The following is a 20,246-nucleotide window of genomic DNA, read 5'->3' as shown; positions in this document are numbered from 1 at the left end:
GTGTCAGGTATGAGGAGGCTGAATGCAGGGCACTTCTGCCTGGCACACTGGTGGTGCATCCTGTGTCATGTCCTTGAGGAGTGAGCATCTGGGGCTGGGGAGTGCAGCCCCACATGGGCGGGGTGTACACTGGGCACCTTTGCTGTGCTCCAGCCTGGGGACTGAGACTTTGTTTCCCGACGCAGGAAGGTGAGGGTCTGACCCAGTGGCACTTTTCCTGGTGTTTTCCAGATGTGGCCCTACTGGGAAGGGCCAAGTGGATGGGCTGGGGGCTGGGCTGGGGGAGAAACAAGGCCAAGGGGTGGGGAGGTGCTGTCCCAGACAGAATCTGCTTCTGCTCTTGGCTCCTCAGGAGGAGGGGAGGAGGGTTGTCCTCTAGGCCTTGGGTTCAGGGAACAGGCTCTAGACCACCATTAAGGCTTGCCTCTGTGGGGCATCACTCCACAGTACTTTGAGTGCCCCTCCCAGGGTTTCCCGGAGGCAGGTGGGGTACATGGACCAGCACAGCTCAGATGCTTCCCTGGGGAACCTTGGGAGGCATAAAAGCAGTTGAGAAGGCTCTGAAGACACCCCTGCCAGGGCCTCAGTTAAGTGACTGCTTCTGTAAGGCCTCATGTGCCTTAAAGATGCATCCGCCATGGCTGGTGGCCTCCAGGCCCTTCTGCCCAAATGTGGTTCCCAAGGAGCCCTCCCCTCTAGGCTCCTGCTCTCTCCTTTCTTGGCTGTCTGCTGTAGAGCCTGCCATTTCTGCTCCTTCTGGCAGTCCTGCCACGCATGCACGGCTCCCAACATCCTCCTGCCTCGGCACCCCAGCTTCCTCGCTTTCCTCTTTTCCTCCTTTACCCCCTTCTGATGTTGCTTCCCTGTGCTGAGACAAATCGCCAATTAAGCAGCCCAGCTGCAGGACAGGGAACAGCTGGGGAGGTGCTGTGTGGCCTAGGGGACAGCTGTGCACAGCTGGTGGGGGTGCTCCCCCCCACCGTGCCAGCTATCAGGTGGCACACAGCTGCCGCCAGATAACACCTCTTCTGGCAGCTGGGAGTTCGCCCTTCCCCCGCCTCTTCCCTTTGCGGTTTAAATGGCTCTTATTTCTCTGTTCTGCAGTCCCATAGCCTCCCCACCTCCCCACACTCCAAACTGACTTGATTTGTGCCTCAAAGATGGCAGCTGCAGAGATCTGCTCTGACTCCACCCTACCCCTCCCTCCCAGCCTGGGCACAGCCTTTGAGGCTCAGCCCAGGGACCAGACAAGCTCCTCCAGCAGACCCGGCCCTGGGGTCCTGCTTGGTCATAGTGTTGTTTGGATGTGATGCTCCCTGGGCACTGAGATGACCTTGGTGGGCAGCATCAGGGTTCTAGCAGGGTGTTCTCTGTGCCTGTCTCCTGCTAAATGCCACCCAAGTTCTGGCACCAGGAGCAAAACAAAGCCCTGAAACATTCCATCCTGTGACAGTCCAGCCTCTGGGGCCCCTGGCCCAGGTAGCTCTCGCCTGGCCAGCTCTGCCCCCAGTGCCCTGCCTGGCCCCCTGACCCTGCGTCCCACCTTTCGACTGTGCCCCATGAGCTCGCTGTGTGCTCATCAGGGGACAAGGTAGACCCCACTCACCCCCTGCCCAGCAGACCCAAGTGCCTCACTTTCCCTTCCTCTCAGAAGCACCTCGGGCTGGCTGGTCTGCATGTAGGGCCTGAGATGCAGCCAGCCCGATGGGGCACAGGAGGCAGGAGGAGCCCCCTGGGGGAAGGGCAGCAGGGAGGGCCGAGGAGAATGAGTGAGCTGCTGGCTTCCTGCCTTCCCCTGCTCCCGCCCTGGCCCAGCTAAACCTGCACTGTGTTGCTGATTCCTCCCCCCAGGCCCGGCTTCTCTAAAGAAGTCAGGAAAGCTGGACTTCTGCAGTGCCCTCTCCTCTCAGGGCAGCTCCCCGCGCATGGCTTTCACTCACCACCCGCTGCCTGTGCTTGCTGGAGTCAGACCAGGTGAGAAATGGGGGCCCAGAAGGGGACATGGGGGAGGTGGCGGAACGCTGAGGGGCAGCTGGCCAGGTGAAGGGGCCAGGGTCCGTCAGGGCAACAGCCCCAAGCTCTCTGAGGGGGCTCCAGTATGGCAGCAGGTGGGCAAGGGGATGGGCCCTCCCTCCATAGCAGCACCAGCTGGAGAGCCAGCCGCTGGGCCTCCTCACCTTGTTCTCAAGCATCCTCCCACTTGCTTCTCACTCCCCATGTGCACGTGTGTGAACGTGCTTGCGGGTGTGCTGTGTGCTTGCATGTGTGCACGTGGGTGCATACATGTGTGGCAGGGAGTGTGCATGCTTATGTGTGGATGTGTGCACAGGCCTGTCCTCAGGCCTCCTCTGGCTTGACCTCTGACTGCGGAGACCTCAGGCCTGCCCAGTTCTCCTCTCCCTGTGCCAGCTATGGTTGGGAAAGCTTAGGCTTCTCCCTCTGCCCTCCTTTCAGCTGTTCTTTCCCAGCTCCTGGCCACGCTCAGGGTCTGGCTTCCCAGCACCAGTCCAGCTTGGCATGGGGCACAGATTGACAAGAGCACTCGTAGGAACCCAGAGTCCCCTGGTGGCACTTGGGCTGTTGTTCTGGGAGTGGAGCCGGCTGCTGACGTGGGAGCTCCCTTGCTTCAATCTCTAGAGAAGGCACTGGGCAGGGAGAACACCTCGATGTTCCTGAGGGGACAGAATCAGGAAGTTGTGGGAGCTGAGTCCTCAGCCTCACCACTCCCTCACTTGCTTCTTCCTCACCTTGGCACCCATCTGGCAGAAAGAGGCTTGAACTTTTTTTGGACACAGCCCTGTGTCTACCCACCATCTCCTGGGCCCTTCCTTAGGACACAGAAAACATCAAGGTTCACCCTCCCAGCTTCCTCCTCGGGGCCTCCTGGCTGGGAGCCCAGAGGCAGCCTGCACTGGGGCTGGGTGTGGTGGCCTCAAGGTGGGGGCAGGGAGCCCAGGCCCTTGGCTTCGGGAGGCAGCCGGCCCAGCTCCACTCAGCTTTTATGAACTCCAGAGAGAAGCCAAGTTTCCTCAGCCCCCTAATGAAACTGAGAGCAAGAGTGAGCTGATTGGAAACAGACGGGCAGGAGAGGGCTGGCTGGGGAAGGCTGGGGCCTGCTCCGGGGTGCGAGTTGTGTGTGTGAGCTCGCGTGTGCAAGGACGCATGTGTGAATGTGATGGGGCTGAGTACTCAAGAACTCGGCCTAGGCAGCAGTGACCAGGTGCACACCTGCCCATGTGCGGGAGATATACAGCTGTGTGTACACATCGCAGGCCCGTCCTACACAGGTGCAGGTCCTGTCCACCGCCTCTCCTCCCTCCCCCAGGCCCCCTTCCATGCCTGGCCCTCACCTGAGGTGCAAAATGCAAGGGGGCACCCAAAATCTCAGTTGTCACAATTAATGGTGTTTTAATGCATTATTTTTAAAAATTAAAACTTTCGCGATAATAGACAGTGAGCATATGTCAACATCTTAAACAAGAGACCAGGCCTGTGCTTGCAGGACCTGCCTTGCTCGTCTTGCTGTGAACCCGGCCCTGGTTCCCATCAAACTCTGTTTGCAAAGATGAGCAGCTGGTTGGGAAGCAGGCCCGAGTTCGCCAATTGGATTAAAAATATTGCATTGAAATGTTATTTACCTTGATGACTAAGGTTTTTGTTTTTTGCACTATCTCAACTTCTGCGCCAAGGCCAGACCCTCACTCTCTTTACCCTGGTCCTGGCCCTGCTCTTGTCCATTCTCCATTTTCCTCCGAACCCTCAGTGCCCTGAATGGCAGTTTCCCTCATCTTCTGTCCACTGATGTCCTCTCTTCCCGTCCGCGTGCATGCAGGGAGCCCCCGGGCCACAGCGTCAGCGTTGCACTTCCCCTCTACATCCATCATCCAGCAGTCGAGCCCGTACTTCACGCACCCGACCATCCGCTACCACCACCACCACGGGCAGGACTCGCTGAAGGAGTTCGTGCAGTTCGTGTGCTCAGATGGCTCAGGCCAGGCCACCGGACAGGTGAGTCCAGAGGCCCAGGAGCCCCACCACAGCTCATCTCTGTGTCTGTCCGTCTGTGTCAGGATCACAGGGAGAGGGCCTGAGAGCCGGGAACCCACCTGGGACTGGAGCAGCCGAGAGCCGGCAGTGCCAACACCTTAACTTTCCGGTCTGGGGTAGGGGCCTGTGTATTGTGCCGGGGCCTCTCTATCATGGTCCAGAGAGCTGGAAGTAGCAGCTGGGCCTGCCTTGCTTGGGCTCCTTGCCCTGTCTTCAGTCTCTGTTCCCCCAGGAGTACACCCATGAGCTGTTCAGTCCAGGCCCGGCCCCTTAGCTCCTCACACCCCTCTTCAACCTCAGGGCTGCAAGGATTTCGTAGGTTCTAGGCAAGGTTTCCCAACCATGGCCCTATCGCATTTAGGGCTGTTTGTTCTCTGTGGTGTGAGGCTGTCCTGGGCATGATGGGGTGCTGAGCAGCAGCCCTGGCCCCCACACTCTAGAAGCCAGCAGCACCACCTCCTCCCCAGTCATGGTGATCAGGAGTATCTCCAGACTTCACACTCCTGTTGGCAGGACTCTTGACAAGGGCTTTCCAGGTTGCTTATGGTTTTGTGGCATAGCCCTGCTCCTTAACCTGGAGAGAATGGAGCTCTGCAGGGGACGAGGGGCAGGGGGTTGGGGGGGCGCTGCCCTTCTTTGTCAATGAGCCCTAGAGCCTGGGTCACTGACAAACAGAAATGTGGGGTAGCTTAGCAAAGGAATTATCGCAGACATTGATGGGCCAGAGACAACCCTTCAGTGGGAAAGTGGTCCTCAGTCCCTGGGGGACCACTCTGAGTTGGGAACAATGGTCCCTGGACCTTTGGAAAGGTTCCGGAGCCCCAACAGCATGCTGCATTATGAGAACATCCAGCTGCTGTCCCCCAGCCTGTCCAGAGGTTAGGTGGGGATGTCGCTCGAAGGGCCACGATGACGGAAGCAAATAAGAAACTCATGCCAGACCACACCCAGGGGAAGCGACCAGCGGCCTTCAGGTGCCCCGAACAGTGTGGGCATTTGCTGAGTGCTGGTGTATTATTGATGGGGTGGGGGGCTTCCTTACTCCCTCTTCCCTCCCTCCTGCTCTCCCTCCTGCTTTCCAGCTCCTTCCCCTCTGTGCCCTTCAAGGGTTTCTTTGCTGACTCTGCAGCTCCTTAGCACACTCAGAGCCTTGCCCACCTCTCTGGACAAGCTCTGTTTGCTTTTAGGGGCATTCAGGGAAAAGTGGATGTGACCCCTGACAGCTACTGCACTTTCTCCAGAGATGCCAGCAGAGTCTGTGGGAAGTGCCAGCCCATGTCCCAGGCCCCTTGGGACTTGTGCAGTGTGGATCAGAGAGGCCTGGAACCCTGCCTTGCCTGCCTTCTCACCTACAGAGGCAGCTGGGGTTTGGAATCAGTGAGACCAACCTGGGGGAGCAGTTTAGTCCAGAGAGTCAGTCAACCCCTGGGCATCCTGACAGCTGGGTCCTGACACTCTCCCTTGACTTGACTGCTCAAGATTAGGGTCTCACTTGGCCTGGAAGGCTCTCTCCTCTAGACAGGTGCTTGCTCCAAGTAGACTGTGGACAAACACTGCAGACAGGGAGAAACAGCTACCCTGATTAAAAAGGGAGGCTGGCTCGGCTAGGGAGCAGTTTCTTCTTGTGACCTGTTGTGCCCAAGAGAAGAGCGGGTATCTGTGGTGAGCCTGCTCCAGCTGGCCTAGCGTCTGAGAAGAGGCTACAGACAGCACCAGGCTGTGGAGGAGGAGAGAGCCAGAGGCCCTGGCTCTGCAGCTGACTTGGCGGCAGGGGGTGGCCCATACCAGGCTGTACTTGCTCCATGGCCACCTTCAGAGCAGTAGTTAGCATGAAGAGTCACCTGGAGGACTTGCAAACACACAGGTGGCTAGGCTTCACCTGATTCGGATTCAGCAGGTCTGCGGTGGGCCTGAGAATCTGTATTTCTCCGCAAGTTCTCAGGCGCTGCTGTGGCTTCTGGTCAGGGGACCACTTTGAGAACCACTGATCCAGAACCTAGAGGAGCAAATTCGTAACTTCCATGAGAGTTTGAAGTTACAGACCATCTTTACAGAAAAATATGTGCATACAAAAGTTTTACAGATGATTTGCAGAAGGGTTCCCAGGTGCCGCCTATGGCCTATCTTCAGACCCCAATGTAAGGCCCTAATTAAGAAGAACCATATCAGTGAAGGCCAAGGCTGAATGGAAACACCACTCAGAGATTCGAAGAACAGAAAGAGGATGCGTCGTTAGCTGTGTTTCTGGCAGAGAGAAGAGACCACCAGACAAATGCACTGGAAAGGTCACAGGGCTCAGGGGGCAGTAGCAGGCCTGGTTCTACCTCAGCCTCTACCACCAACACTGGAGCAGGCAGGCCCTCGTCTTCATGGGTCACTAGCATGCACTTCTAGCTCTTAACTCACGAGGCTTTAAGATGCTGCAAAGTCACAACACCTTGAGATTTTAAAAACCTCAATTTATAACCCAATCAGAGCAAAGATACCCAGCCTGGTTGGAAGTTGCTTCTAGAAACCAAATGTTGTAAAACAGCAGGTTTTGATATCCAGCCATATCAAGCTGGGATTAGCATTATCTCGTGGGATTAGTGATTTAGATCCTCCTGGGTGCAGACTGGCTCTGGGGACTAGAAGGAGGTAGAGGCAGCCCTGGAAGCCAGGGCTACCTGGAAAGCCCCCGCGTCTCAGCTTCCTGGGGCCCTGGGCTCAGGATGGCCCCGAGAAGAGGAGTGAGGCTGTGGTCTGTGGAGTTTCCTGCCCTGATGGAAAAACGAGATAACAACCTGTTAGGCCATGGAAAGGAGGGAGAGCGGTTGCTGCTTGTATCTCAACACCAACCCTGCAGAGCTGGAAACCCCTCTGGCCTGTGCCTGGAACTGAAGGGATTATTTCTAAAATGACACTTGGCATAAAGGGTCTCCTGCCCAGGACACAGATGGGGACCAGCAGCCACTGCTTACTTTTGTCAGGGGCCTCTGACAAAAAGTGGGCCAGAAGAATCAAGTCCAGGGAACCATTTGGAGGGACAATGTCAGACCTCAGCTGGTCATCAGAGGTGAAGGACAATGGGCAGAATGGCCAGGGTTCACAGGGGGCATAGGGCTCTGTAGTTTTACAGTGTGTCCGGATGGACTAGTTGATTCGACTCAGTGAGACTTGAGTGCTGAAGGCTTGAGCCACACAGAGGTGACCCTCCGTGGCTCACTGGTGAGCCTGGGTGGCAGTCTGCTTTAAAGGCTCCAGTAGAGGTCAAGAGCATCCTGGAAGAACAGGGCAGAGAGAGATGGATGGTGGTTCAGGGAGCTTGGCTGGTCCCCATATTGGGGACTGTGTCTTGTCAGCGGGCTCTGAAGGGTATAGGAAAAGGCATTCTAGACAGAGGGTTCTGCAGTGAGCACGTGTGGCCTAGCTGCTCAGGCTGTGTATCTGGAAGCCCCAGGTGGTTTGCCGGGGGAAGTACCTGGGGAAAGTATAAGGGCATGTGTGCTGGGAGACCCCATCTGGCCTCCACCATGGGGGCCCAGAATGCCGAACTGGGGAGATCCTACTTTATATCAGGTGCAGTCAGAGCTATGAAGGTTTTAGGGGACAGGAGAAGTCTGAGTGTCCAGCCATATCAAGCTGGGATTAGCACTATCAGGTGGGATTTGGATTTGGAGAAGAGGGCCATTGAGCCTGCTGGAGAAAATCCATTGGACCCCTGAAGACGTTGGTCCTGGAGAAGTTCAGACAGATGTTGCTGTGAACTTCAGGCCACGCCAGTTGGCGCCTGGCGATTTTGGACAAACCACACAGCTGCACAGGGCGTGTTTCCTTAGCTGCGAAAAGGGGAGCGTAGAGCTTCCCGTACAGCAGGGTTTCCCACTTACGGTGCTGATGACCTTTGGACAGATGAGCCTTTGTCCTGGGGGCCATCCTGGGCATTGTAGGATATTAAGCAGCATCCCCTGCCTCCACCCACTAGCTGCCAGTTGCATCCCTCTGGAAGTTGTGCTAACCAAAATGTTTCCAGACATGGCAGTGCCCCTGGGGAGCAGAATGGTCCCCGAGCGAGAATTGCTGATTTACAAGTTCGTTGTGGGATTGGACACAACGGGAGTAAAGTGCCTGCTACAGAGCTGAGCACCAAGGGTGCCGAGCAGAGGAGCACACTGTCAGCATAAGGGAGACCTCTTGTGAGTCTCATTGTTATAGGCCAGGCAGAACCAGTGCTGGCAGAAAGATGGGCCATCTGCAGACATTGGTGAGGTGGGTCCCACAGGGGTTGCCTACCAAGAGGAGGAGGAGAACAGGAACCTCCCAACTTGGAGAACCCTGGCTGGCTGGGAGGGCAGAGCTTTGTCCCATGAGAGAGGAACCAGTTTAGGATGAAGAACTCTGGCTCCAGTCCCCCTGAGCTCAGGCTGCTGGTGGTCCTTGGAGACACTGCCCAGAGCAAGGGGAGGTACATGCCTAGAACTCCAGGGAGGTGTCTCCAGGTAAATTGTGCCTGGACCCACCCAGGACCTTTGACTTGCCTGTGATGCCTACGTCCCAGGAAACCCAAAGGCTGATGCATGTAAGGCCATGCACAGGAGTTTGAAGCATGAGAGGGAATAAAGGACAAGGAGTGGATCTGGTGACCCGGCATCTGGGCTTCTGAGGGCATTGTACAAGGAAGTCCGCTCGAAGAACTTCGTGGAAACTAGAGAAACAGCAAATGGATTTTCCTCCCATTCTCTTCTATAGCAAACAGACCAGCACCCCACTGTCCTCAGGCTGCTGGAGTGAGGGCAAGCCCCTCAGCGTCCCCTCCAGGCCATGATGTGGGGTAGAGGATGGCAGTCCTCAGCTGGGTCAGCCAGCCCGACCTCAGGGACCTGCAGAGGGAGATATGCGTGTGTTTTGGGGGGACACAGGGGAGGGGCAAGCTGATGCATCTTTTCTGCTGTAGGAGAAGGTCTTCAGAAGTGTGTGAATTCCAGGTGCAGCTGCTCTGTGGCTAGGTGGCATGTTTGGTACCTGAAACATGTTCCCTAAGAAATAACAAACCACCCGTCGGACACTCCCCTTCCTCCTCCCACAACTTCAAAGGAGGACCACAAAAAAAAAAAAAAAGAGAGAGAAACACCTGAGAGACCAAATTGAGGCCTCCCACCCTCACCCACCCTGTGCCCCAGGAGAGAGGACCCTATTCTGCACCTTCCGCCGCCAGGAGCGCCCGCTCTCAGGAGCGAGCTGGCGTGGCCGCGCAGGGGAGCGTGTGTCTGTGTGTGATGTGCCTTCATGCGTCACTCTATTTATGTTGTTCGCAGCCCAACGGTAGCGGCCAGGGCAAAGTCCCGGGGTCATTTTTGCTACCACCGCCGCCTCCAGTGGCCAGACCTGTGCCCCTTCCTATGCCTGATTCCAAATCCACCAGCACTGCCCCAGACGGCGCCGCCTTGACTCCTCCATCACCTTGTAAGTGGACGATGAAACCGAAACCACAAAGCCCAGTGTCCTGGCTCATCCAAACAGTCTCCACTGCAAAAAGAAAAGCCCCCCACGCCCTGCCCATCACCAAATCCTCCCCAACCCAGAGCATCACGGAGCCTTCTGCCCAGATGAGAGCAAAGCTGATCCCCCCAAACACAGCCCCCTGGGCCTCAGTCGCACCAGCCAGCACACCACGAGCCCCCCTGCCCGCCCGCTGTTCCCAGCCCGGGCCCCTGGCCCAGGCCCCTGGGGGGCGGGAGGGGGAGCACAGTGGGGCGCAGGCCAGGGTGCTGGCCAGGGTGGGAAGGGACAGGGGGCACAGCCATGTCATCTTCATGCCTGATTGCTGTTTTTTTCGTTTTTCGTTTTTTTTTGTTGTTTTTTTAATTTTTTTTGTTGTTGTTTTGTCGTGCCCCCCACACCAAGAAAATTAAATGTGACCACAAGGCGACGCCACCACCATCCCCTTTTTGCCTTGCCCCCCTTCATTCAGGCCTCTAAAGGTACAACAGGCCAGCCCCTGACCCCTCCCCTTCAGTCTCACATTTGGTTTCTCGTTGTTCCTCTTTTTTTTTTTTCCCATCCCTCTCCCCTCCCTCAATTCCTTCCCCAGGCTGGATGTTCCAAGGACAAGGGAGGGCTCTGGACCTTGGCTTACTTCATCTCTTTCTCTCTCTCTCTCTCTCTTTTTTTTTTTGAACCAATGACAACTTTTGTCCAGGGGAAGAGAAAAATCTGAGTTGGGAGGCCCAAGGTAGACCCGACGTGAGGGACAGGAGAGGTGGAGGGTGGGCGGCGTGCCGTCTTTGGGCAGGGCATGGGTAGCGCTTCCGGTGCTCTGGGGGCTGGCAGGCCGCAGGCCAGGACTTTTGGGGCTGCAGTGGGAGGGGTGGCCCATCTCACCACTTTTCTCCGTCTTGCGCTCTCTGTCTTGCCTTCTCTCTCATGGTTTGAGTTCTTTTCCCTTCTCCATCCTTTTCATGCCACGTTCCCATCTACATCTGCCATAAGACATCAAGTCATGGTCATGGTCATTGGAGGTGGGCAGGGTGGGAGAGGGGGACCAGGCTGCAGGGTGGCACTTCTGGACAGAAGCTGGTGAGCATGGGGTCCCTGGGGTGTATCTGGTACAGGGCAGGGGGTGGGGGGGCTCCCAGGCCACCTGTGACCCTCCTCGTCCCTTCTGGGGTTGTGCTCCTTCCTGGAGGTGCAGGGCCCATTCTCTCCCCTAGAAGCTTGTAGAGGATGTTTGGCCCATTTGCCCCTCAGTTGCCCCCAGGCACTCAAGCCCTGGGGCTCTGCCCGGCCCCCCAGCCTCCTCCTCCTGTGCCTTGGCCCATCTCAGGCCCTGGGCACCACAGGACCCTAGGATCTGGCTCATCTGTCAGAAGAAGAAAGTAGCTGCTGGGCCCTATCCAGCAGCCAACTCCTACACCCCTCTCCAACCCCATCCCATCCGGCCCTGCCCTCCCTTGGGCCCCTTCAAGTTCCCCAGACCACTGGCCCAGTCCTTGGCACTGTCCGCAGTGGTAAATGGGCAGCACCCAACTAGCTACTCTGGTTGGAGAGGTGGCCTAAGGCAGTCTTCCCCGACTACAGCAGGGCCAGTCCCCCAGAGCTCCCACCCTCCGGCCTCCCTTCTCTCCAGACCTGAGAGGGCCAGTGGAAAGCAAGGGTACTATTTATTGCCTTGGGTGCTTCGGGAGGAGGACTGTCCCCGGCCTGCCCAGTGCCTGGTTAGGGGGAAGTACGGGGTCTGTGGGACCTCAGCTGAAGCCTCCAGAGCCCCTCCCTCACCCCTGGCCAGGAAAGAGGACACCTGGCTGAAGCAGACTGCTGAGGGTGGGGGACGTGAGTGTTACTGGTGAGTGAGAGGATGAAGGGGCCCCTGCCCTGGGCAGCATGGTCTAACCCAGTGTCTCCCTCTCTCAGCAGCCCAGAAGGGCAGTGCGAAGGTGGGCCACAAGGCCTCATGGGGGTTTTTCCTCTCTCTCTCCTGCTTCCCACAGCATTCGCAACGACAGGCGCCTCCTCTGCCAACCGGTTTGTCAGCATCGGACCCCGGGACGGCAACTTTCTGAACATCCCACAGCAGTCTCAGGTAGGAGTGTGAGGGTGGGCACAAGGGGAACAGGCACCTTGGGGTCAGGGAAGAGGCCAAGATCTTTGGGATTAATCTGGGAGAAGGGTCTGGGGCAGGGCTGGATGACCCAAGAGTTTGCACACCCAGTTGAACCTGCCTCCCCAGGACCCCTGGTTAATCAGCTAATTGAATAATTAGCTCTGACAGCCTCGGCCCTGGGGAAGGTGGCCAAGGACCCAAGGCTAGAGGTGCTCTGGGCCAGGCCTGGTAGAAGCAAAGGTGGAAGCTGGAAACCCAGTCGGGAGGAGTACAACATCTGCCTCGTTGCTGTCTTCCTGCTCTGCTGGGAGCCCTGGTCCCAGCTCTCCTCTCTTTCCTGGTTTTGGGTGGGCTGGGCAAAAGGTGGAGGAAGGACAGAGCTGGCCTGGGGGGCCACATGCCCAAAGACTCTGGCACCAAGGGCAGGGCAGGTCCCATTGCCCCCGGGAAGCCCCTCTCCCAACTCCCCATGAATCCTGTTAGAAGGACTGCCAAGCTTCTGCAGCCCCCAGTCCTGCCTGCATCTGCCCCCCTGTTCTCACAAGGAAACACCAACCATCCACAGCCCTCCTTGCGGACACTGCTTTGCACAGGCATCTATACACATGCACATCTGGCCCCCCTTTCCCATGCCTGTCCACAAGAGGCTGGGAATAGCCTCCAGAGCCCAGGGCCCATGGGACGCAGGGAGCACCCTCCTTGGGGGTAGGGCAGAGGCAGCTTTTATAGTGTGGAAGTTCTTTTTACAAAAACACAGCCCTGTGAGCCCAGGGACTTGGTTCAGCCCTGGGGAAATCCACCTCGGCCCAGAGCCCTGGGCCGCCTCTTTCAGCTCCTGCTCCCTCTCTGCCCTGAAGGCCTGAGTCCAGAGAAAGTTAGTGGATAGAAGTTTTGTATGTGTGGTTTGAGGTTTTGTTTTTTTCCTTTTCCTTTCCCTCCCTCAAAAAAAAAAAAAAAAAAGCCAAAAACTTTGTCAAACTACAAACTTCAGAGCTCCCTGGTGGCAAGGAGGGGAGGGGAGGAGAACTTCAGCCCCCTCCAGCTTCCCACCCCCTTTCCCCAGAGTCACGTCTGACCCGTCTGGTTTCCAAGAGCAACCAGACATGATGTAACACCCAGATGAACTTGAACTTGGGGGTGTTGAGAAGAAAAACAATGGCTCCGAGCAGGGGCTGGAGCCAGCCCCCTCCTCTCTGTGCCAGGGAGCCCGGGAGAGCCCTGCTGGCAGAGGGCGGGAGGGGGTGCCGGAGGAAGGGACCTCTGGCGGGCCTGCCCTCCCAGCTCTGGGCTGGCACCAGGCTGCAGGGCTCCATCGCTCCCTCCCTCCCTCCTGCCCGCTAGCCGGCTGCCTGTAGCTCTGTCTGTTTCCCTGCTTGTTCTCTGTGCTCTCTTGCTCTCGGGAGACGACAGCCACGGGCCTTCCCCATTTCTGCCTCCATGTGCTTTCCCTTCTGCACTTTCTCTGCTCACTTTGCTTGGACGTTGGGGCCAAGTCAGAGTTTGAGGCAAGTTTGGGAAAGTTTTCCTTCCCGTTGTTCCTGAAAGGGGCCTGGGCCTTTGCCGGGAGCAGGCAGGTGTGTACAGCGGTGTGGGGGGGAGGGGGACCAGAGCTGGACAAGCCTAGCCAGGAGCCCTTGGGCCTGGGGGCAGGCAGGCTGCAGTGGGTGGGCGCCAGGGGTACAGTGGGGGTCGGTTTCCACAGTAACCAGTGACTTTAGCTGATCTCTGGAGCACCAGATGGAGAGAGAACAATAGAATGAGGAAAGAAAAGAGAATTTTTGCAATTTTGTCATTCCCTGGGCAGCGCTTTTTACTTAATTTTAATCAATTTTGGACCTGGTTCAGGAAGCAGGGAGGGGTGAGCAGAAAAGCCACTCCGTGCTTGGCAGCAGATCCCTGTTCCTGGGACCAGTGGGTAGGTGCTGGGGACCCTGTTGGAGCTGCCTTTGTCCCTAACTCCAGGCCTGGAATGGCAGTGGTCCCCCCTCCCCATCTGAGCGCTGGTGGTGGTCCCACTGCTTTGGTACAGCTCAGGAGACCCTAAAGGGGCCAGCCTGGGGCTTTGGCTTGGTCTGCCAAGGGCAGAGGGACCAAGCGGGACTTCCATGTCCTGCTTATCCCCAGACCCCCTTTTCCCTCCCAGGGTGGGGGAAGGGCAGGCTCACAGCTAGGGCAGTGGTGCAGGGTTCCAGTGTAACCTCTCCTTGGGAAGGGAGTCCCAGAGAATGCTAATGCGGGGGCGGGGGGCAGCTGGGTGTGGGGGTGACGGCTCACCCAGGAAGTTCCCTACCTCCAAAGGCCAGGACAGAACACTCAAAGCTGGCTGCTGACCTACCCCCACACCCTGCCCACACTGGGGATGCCTCAGACCTGGGTTTCCCCTGTGCCTTGCCAGCCCCCTGCCCTCCCGTGAGCCTCCCGTTTGGCTTTTAGTCAGTTGATAGGGTCGGACTCTGGGCCAGTCTCCTCTGCATGTTGTCCAGCACGTGGCAGGAAGTTTTCAGCATCTCTGCCCACCCAGTAAACGCCAATAGCACCCCAGTCACTGTGACACCCTCAGCCCCCACATTTTCAAATGTCTTCCTGCTATACCATCCAGTGAGATAGCCACTGGCCACGGGTGGCTGTTTAAATTTAAATTAGAGAAAAATTTAGTCCTTCCGTTACACCAGTCACATTTCAAGTGCTTAGAAGCCATGTGTGACTAGCAACAGCGCAAATAGAGGATATTCCTGTTGTCAGAGAAAGTTCTGAGTGATCTGAGGCCTTTTCTCACTTTTTTCTTGAGGTCTCTGTTTCACAGTGGGCAACAGCCTGCACTCCCCAACCAGAGCCTCAGGGGCAGGTCTGGCCTGCAGACCTAATCTGTGTGACCAAAACAAGTGTTTTCAATAGTGCTGGAAATTTTCACATGAAATTCTGTCTGGATTTTTGGCTCCTTTGGAAAACTTGGCTGCTGTGGCCACCCAAGGCCCTTACTGTGCCGAGTTAGCAGTGGCCCTAGGCAGGATGAGCACACCCCAGGTAGCAGCAACTCTGAGCTGCCCCTGGCATCTGAGTGCCATGGGCTGTGTGGCCTTGGGCAGGTCAGCCACCTTCTCTTTACCTAGTGTCTGTGCAGGGTAGGAGCAAGGGTTGAATGACTCAGATCCTGGCGTGTGCTCTGTGCTTAGTTCTGCTTGGCTTCTGATGATCTGAGTCTGTAACCGAGCCTGGGAGAGGCCCTATGCATTTTCAGGGACCCCCATTTTGCCCCAAGGGTACCACCAGACATAGCTAGGCACTGTAGACCGTGAAGGAGATCACCCTACACCCCACCCTTTGGCCACAAGGTGGGGCCAGAACCTTAGGTGAAGGATATTGCCAGGCAGCCCACCATGGGGAGGGGGACAGGGGTGTCCACCCTGGGTATGTTTTGTGCTACTGGCTACCAAGGCCCGTTTGTGGGAAGGTGGCGCCCCCTGCTGTCACCCTGAGGGAAGTGACACCTGCCCTAGGGAGCCTGAGGTCCTTTCCAGCGCTATAGCTTTAAGGTGGAGATTTTCAACCTTTTCCATCTCATGGCACACATAAACTAATTACTGAAATTCTGCGGCACACCAAAAAGCATATTTTTTGCGAATCTGACAGAAAATAGGTATAATTTTGATTCATTCACATTGGATGGCTATTGTTGTGTTGTCTGTTGTTATTTCTTTTTAATTTGACAATCTAAGGGAAAAGAGGTCAGTGCCCCTAACTAGTCAGGTGTTGCATGTTTTAAACATTCTTGCAAGCACACCGGTTGAAAATCAATGCCTTAAGGGTAGAGGGTGGGGGAGGTGGGTGTGTGTCTGCTGGGCTCCTCCCCCAGCACCAGCACTGCTAGGGGCTGGAGCCATGTGGTGTCCCCCTCTTGCCAGCCTTTCAGCCTGTGGGACCTTGGCTGGGGTGTACAGACGGGAATTTTTGCTTTTAGTCCAAAGAGACAGAAAGAAAACTCAGCAAGAAGCTGGGCCACCCCCACCCCACTCCCCAAACTCCTCTGGGGACAAAAGCTCCAGCCTGGCACCCTCCCCACCCTCCAGGATCCACACAAAAACCTAAACAATTGGAAACATGGCCAGATCCCAGGTCTGTGCTTGTGCCAGCGCCAGCCACGGGGGTCCTACCCGCTGGGCATGGTGCCCGCGGGAAGGGCAGCTGGACGCTAGCACTGGGGGGCAGGGTCTCTTGGGGGACAGGATTCCCATAGGAAGGACTGACAGAGTGGGGCTGTACCTCTGGGTGGAGTGTTGGTGTCCTTGGCTCTGCTGGGGCTGGACCCTCCGGGGGCCTTAGGCACCACCGCAGTCACAGGGCCAGGTGGGAGTGAGAAGGGGCCTGCCCCTGCTGTTCTCAATATCGCCTCTTTTTTGTCCCGATTCAGTCCTGGTTCCTCTGATAAGATCGACAAAAGAAATGACAAAATGAAAAGAAGAGGTTCCTCAAACGGGGGGAGAAGAAATTTTGAGACGTGGAAAAAAATCCCCCAGCCCAGCCCCACCGAAAAGCAAAAATTAGACGTCGTCAGCCACTCAGCCCTTCTCTCCTCCAGCCCAGGGACCCCTGCAGGCCCCCCGAAGCAGCCCAGTTCTCTGAGAGCCCTCGGAAGAGGTCTTGGTAGAGCTGTGCACCAGCAGCCAAGCAGAAAGAAACATGCAAAACGGACTCTGCGAAGCAGAGGACAGAAAGAAAGAAAGGATGCAGCAGAACTTCCTTCCTCCCCCATCCCATCCTGGCCTTCTGGGGAAAGGAACAAAATCCCCAAACAAAGCAACCAGCACCGTTCTGAAGGGGTCTGTCCCCCACCCTTGCCCTTCCTGGGAGAACCCCACCCTTGTCTGGGGCCAGAGCTTCACTAGGGAGATCAGAGGACTTGCTTGTAAAAATGAAGGGTGCAGATCCAGAGGGCACTCCCCTCCAGACCCCGCCCTGCCCTTCCTCACTGCCTTGCCTCTGGCTTCTTCCATCAACTGCTCTGGACCCGGTGAGGCAGGGTGGCCTCCGAGTACCCCTGCCCCACCCTTGGGCTATAGCCCCACCCCCTGTGGGCAGGGGGCTTCCCCCGGAGCTAGTTTTGTGCTCTCAGAATGGAGGGTATTCTGCCACCCCATCCTGAGCTGCAGGGGTAGTTCCCCGGGACCCCCAGACCCCCCTGTACAGTCCATAGGAAAAAGAATGCTCTCAAAGGTCTGTCCCAGCACGGCACAGGCCCCTCTTCCCTCCCTCCACAGGCAGGCTCAGAAGGTCACCCTCCTGCCATGGCCCAAGTGAGGGTAGACGGGCCCCAGGTCACCCCCACACCCCAGCCCGCATGCAGGTGCCCTTGTGCCACCCCATCAGGTCCTTGCCCCTCACACAGACAGCCCTGCTGTGGTTGGGCCGGAGAGTGGAGGAGAAAGGGGACCTGGAGCTGAGTGAGGAGGAAGGGCAGCTGCTGCTGCCCTCGGCTAGAGCCACCACCTGCGCTAGGTAGGCGTCCTGCTGGCCCACTTTCAGTTCCTTTGGAGGGTGTTGGGTGTCGTCCTTTTACACACGTGTTTTGGAGCTTTCTCTGTTCTCCCCCCCCCCACACTTTCCCCACCACACCACCCCTGTGGCCACTTCTCTCTGGATTTCAGCTGTAATGTCTTTACTCTTTATTTCGGGGTGGGGCATTAATTGTTCGGGTCTTCTGCTGTTGCAGTTGGGAACTCCTCCTCCAGTTGAGCAACTTGGGAATGATTTGGTAACACACCACAGGAAGTAGCTCCCCCCTCCACCGAAGCCCCCTCCTCCCCCTCCAAGGGAAGGTTGGGGGCCTGTCCAGAGGGTCTTCAGAAGCCCCCTTGGGAGGGAGGGGAGCAGGAACACGCCCAGCCCAGATCCCGGGTGTGACTTGGCCCCTCTGGCTTGTCTTTCTGTGCCTTACTCCCTCCTCCCTCCATCTACCTTCCTTGGACCCCTTCTAAGTCCTTGTGCCTCTCTCTCTCCCTCTTTCTCTCTTTCTTAATTGTATGAAAACACAAAGCACAGGTCAGGATCCTCCGAAAGTCAATCAACCCAACATTGCACCGCAGGGGTGGGTTATGGGTTTTATTTATTGTGAATCTAGTGTGTGAGGCTGCCATGGAGCAGGCCAAGGAAAGGAAGGAGGGGAAGGGAAGAGGGCCCTCACCTGGGGCTGTGGGGACCAGTGGGTGGTGCCTCCTCCCCAGCTGGAAGCCACAAAGTAGCTGGCCCTTGGGGTAGCTTTTGTTGGAAGTTGAAGGAAGGCCCCCCCCCATCCGCTTTCAGCCCTGGGGGGGACGAGACTGAGAAGCTGGGGACACGGGATCCTGCGGGAGCCTGGGGGGCATGGGGAGTAGGGCGGGGGTGGGGGGCCGGGTGGGCCGGGCATGACGCGCGGTCAAAGTGCAATGATTTTTCAGTTTGGTTGGCTAAACAGGGTCAGAGCTGAGAGGGGAGCGGAAGGGACCCCCTGCACGGCCACACGTGCCCCTTCCCTCGAAGACAATCGGGGCCGCAGGCGCGGCGGGAGCCGGGGTCTGCGGGGCGCCCGCCCCGGCGAGGTCGGAAGCTGCAGGCCAGCTGGGCCGGGACAGAGCGCGCCCGGCGGGGCTGCCGGGGCAGGCAGGGGTTGGGGGCCGCTCCGTTCCCAAGTGTCGCTGTGAGGGTCAGGCGAGAGGCGACGAGGGCCACAGGAGATGTGGGGACATGTTAGAAGAGAAAAAAAAAAAACAAAAAATATATATGGGGGAAATGAACTTTTTTTTTCATTGAACCAAGTGCAATGCATCAGAGAGTTTTCCTATCTTTGTATGTTAAGAGATTGTTAAGAAAAATTCTATTTTTGTTGTAATGTCCTCGCGGCTCTGGGGACGCTAAAAGAACCGGGCCTGCCCCGCCCTTCGCGGGGATAACGAAAGCTGAGTGTTTTTTTCCTTTTTTTTTTTTTTTTTGTTCGTTTTCAGTTTTTGGTTTTTTTTTTAAGTCGTTTTCCTGCGTTGACAAGAATGATCTGGGGTTTTTATTTGTTTCGTCGTTCGTTCTCAGTTTCGGTGGGAGGGCTGAAGGAAACGTTCACATTTTAGAGTTAAAAAAAAATACCTGAACATTAAAAATATCAACACAAGATCTAAAAGGAAAAGGACGAGAGAAAATTATTTTTAAGATAATTCAACATAAAAACCCTGGTGCTTCTTACATTATAAAGTACGTTTTTAAAAACCCACAAACTATTATACATAAGTTTATGATCAATTAAATATCCTGCACTTGTTAGGAACACGCATATCCCTTCCTTGTTGAGTTTAACGGAACGGGACAGCGGCGTGCGCCCAGCGGCGGGGCTGCTCTGGCCGCGGGTCTCCCCGGGCGTCCCCTCCCCGGGGCCGGCGCCCCCTCCTCGCCCCATCCTCATGCAGGCACTGGGGCGCGGCGGGGGTCCCCAGCCCCCTACCCCCCGCAGAGGTCAATGCCAACGAACAAATGTCCCCTCCCTCCCTCCCTCTCCTCCCTGAGCGCCCTTCTTTGAGCCAGACGCCAACTTGACCCTCACCAGCATTATCAGGAGCGCGCTCAGCAAGTTGGTAGTTTCCTCCCCATCCTGCCCCAGCGCCCCCGACTCAACATCATTCCTCCCAAAACCCTCCACCCCCGTCACCCTGCGGGGAGCACGGGAAAGGCTCGACGCTCCAGGACCGGACCAGCCAAGCTGACAGGTCGATTTAACCAGGCCTGCGCACGCACGCACGCACGCACACGGCCCGCACACAGCCCACCCCAGCCCACCCCACCCCTCAACCAGCCCTGTCGACTGCCTTACACACCCGCCCCCCACCCCGCGCTGGCCGGCCGACCTAGTGCCTTGTTCTCACCCCCGTGCTGGCGGAGCGGACGCAGCGCTTTGGGTCCCAGAGGGGCCGGGTGGCTCAGACGACCCATCACTTCCCCCACCCCGACCGTGCTGAACGGACCCCCCACCCACCCACACAAGAGAGAAAATTAAGGAGCAATAAAGTCACTAGAACTTTCGTCCCCCAATCGAGAGCCCGAGGGGCACCCCAGCCCCGCCTCTGCTCCCCCCACCCACCTACCCTCGGGGCGCCCCCCTCCCCCCCGCAAGCCAGCCTGGGCCAGCCCCGCTTCGGACCCTCCCGGGAGATCCGTGCGCCCGACCAGCACCAGCATTGCGGACCGCAAAGGCCGCCCGTCCCGTCAAACAAGTTTCTTCTTAGGCTAAGAAACGCAGTATATACGAGTATCTCTATATATAGTACTAATGGATTTGGTGTGCTTCCCTTTAGCGTCCCCTGTCCTCCCCTCTTCCTCCTTCAGCCTGGTCTCCCCCTCTCTCTGCCCTCCACCCCCGTCTCTGCACTGAGATACATAAGAAACAAGGGTAGTTTACTGTCTGTTTTGTTTTCTGGGTTTTCAGTGTCCTAGCGGAATGCAAGTAGGCAGCCAGCCCGTCTGTCCCCTCTCCGCCCCGCCCCGCCCCAGTCACTGCGCTTCTGTTATACCATCTTTGCCTGACTCTCCGGCTTCTCCATTGAATGGCTAATGTGTATGTGAAATAAAGAAATAAAGAAAAACAAAAGCAAGAGCAACTGAGCCT

At 57.0% G+C, this 20,246-nt stretch overlaps 1 protein-coding gene across 9 annotated transcripts in view; it reads left to right on the top strand.

The window, feature by feature from the left end:
* NFIX (nuclear factor I X) overlaps positions 1 to 20,238 on the top strand; it is a 94,845-nt gene extending 74,607 nt beyond the window's left edge. For 3 of the 9 annotated variants that reach the window (XM_053911679.1, XM_053911680.1, XM_053911678.2), the window contains exons 7-11: positions 1,852 to 1,974; positions 3,833 to 4,008; positions 9,342 to 9,489; positions 11,514 to 11,605; positions 16,035 to 20,238. In XM_053911679.1, coding sequence (XP_053767654.1) covers positions 1,852 to 1,974; positions 3,833 to 4,008; positions 9,342 to 9,489; positions 11,514 to 11,605; positions 16,035 to 16,049 — 554 coding nt within the window. In that variant the 3' untranslated portion in view covers positions 16,050 to 20,238. The remainder of the gene's footprint in view (positions 1 to 1,851; positions 1,975 to 3,832; positions 4,009 to 9,341; positions 9,490 to 11,513; positions 11,606 to 16,034) is intronic. The other 6 variants (XM_071219210.1, XM_071219211.1, XM_053911677.2 and 3 more) reach the window with 4 other exon arrangements.
* Positions 20,239 to 20,246: the final 8 nt, after the last annotated feature.

The sequence above is a fragment of the Desmodus rotundus genome, chromosome 9 (assembly GCF_022682495.2).
Source record: "Desmodus rotundus isolate HL8 chromosome 9, HLdesRot8A.1, whole genome shotgun sequence".
Lineage (NCBI taxonomy): Eukaryota > Metazoa > Chordata > Mammalia > Chiroptera > Phyllostomidae > Desmodus > Desmodus rotundus.
This window is presented reverse-complemented; position numbering and strand designations above follow the sequence as displayed.